Source organism: Anneissia japonica, unplaced genomic scaffold (assembly GCF_011630105.1).
Source record: "Anneissia japonica isolate Jap-2015-1 unplaced genomic scaffold, ASM1163010v1 scaffold197333_len1247_cov125_single, whole genome shotgun sequence".
Taxonomy (NCBI): Eukaryota; Metazoa; Echinodermata; class Crinoidea; order Comatulida; family Comatulidae; genus Anneissia; species Anneissia japonica.
In genome coordinates this window covers 1-1,247 of record NW_022708406.1, presented here as the reverse complement: position 1 = coordinate 1,247, position 1,247 = coordinate 1, and the positions used below count along the sequence as shown (strand labels likewise).

Sequence of the window (1,247 nt, the reverse complement as noted above, 5' to 3'; positions counted from 1 at the left end):
AAGTAAGTATATCTTTAATTTCTAGGCCCTAGGCCTGGAGTTTCGCCATGCAATATCGAAATGTCCCGTAAATGAGGCACACACAAAGCGGTCTACTCGGCGAGCTACTGTAGAAAATTGTGCAGAATCACTGTGATATAAAATAGGATAAAAATACACAGATCAACTAAATTGTGCAACCTTTCCTTGCACAGTGTGCAACTTGTTTGAAAATTTAAAACAATGCAAGATTTGCAGAGTTTGCAAACTGCAGGAATTTTCTTGGCAGAGAGAGTTTGCAAACTTCCGAAACTGCAGGACATTATAACAAATATCAGGATTGATTAATTCAGGGAGTTGATTAATTAAATAACATTGCAATAGACACTTGTTTATCATGGAGTTCACTGATAAGTTTGACATAAGATAGTATGAAACAAACTCCGAAAACAGTGATACAACTTACAAGCCATTTTTGATTCAATATGTTGAACTTTATTAGTTCACATCTTCCATAGATGAACTAATTAAGTCATTTGGCGGTTCAGGTATTAATTTTTAAACAAGTGAAACTACCAACTTATTTTATTCAATTTACTTGCAGATTGTATTTTTTAGAACAAATTAAATTTCCTAATAAAATTGATATAATCATTAAATTAGTAAGTAATAGCTAAATATACAATTTTTGAAGTAGTATTTTATAATTTTTAATACCAAGTTGCTTTCCAAATTGCATAATGAAAGCGAAGAGTGAACGAAGAAAACAGTACATCTGCAACCAAATAGATGATTGTAAGGATCTGTCATCTCTGTTCTATGTCTTACCCTTTCAGAAGGTAAGTTAATCATTTCAATTAGTAACCTAAACATGCCTTCTTGTTACCTAAGTTTACTGTTTATTCTATGAAATTTTTGTAATCTCCATTCTAACACAATAGAATGTAAACTATACAAATATCTATGTAGCCTAGTATTAATAATAATAATGTTAATGAATTAATTATAGAGCTCGTAATGAGGGACCTCTATGTGCTTTTACAGTTTGAAAAGCAGTGAACCAATAATATAAAATTTAAAGTTATGCTGGAGCATCATTATTAATTAAACATATTTTTATTAATTCCTCAGGGATACTTAGTAAACTGGGATGTACAGCGGCAGGTTTGGGATCATGTCTTTGGGAAAGATGTCATGAATCTAGATTGTTCGGAATCAACAATCATCATCACAGAGCCCTACTTCAACTTCCTAGCCATTCAAGAAGC

The 1,247-nt window shown here is 31.8% G+C and overlaps 1 protein-coding gene across 1 annotated transcript; it reads left to right on the top strand.

The window, feature by feature from the left end:
- Window positions 1-666: 666 nt before the first annotated feature.
- LOC117106518 (actin-related protein 6-like) lies at window positions 667-1,242 on the top strand (the record flags this gene model as incomplete). Its single annotated transcript, XM_033247887.1, has 2 exons — window positions 667-818; window positions 1,111-1,242. Coding segments are annotated over exons 1-2 (231 nt in total), but the record flags the coding sequence as incomplete, so codon positions are not given.
- Window positions 1,243-1,247: the final 5 nt, after the last annotated feature.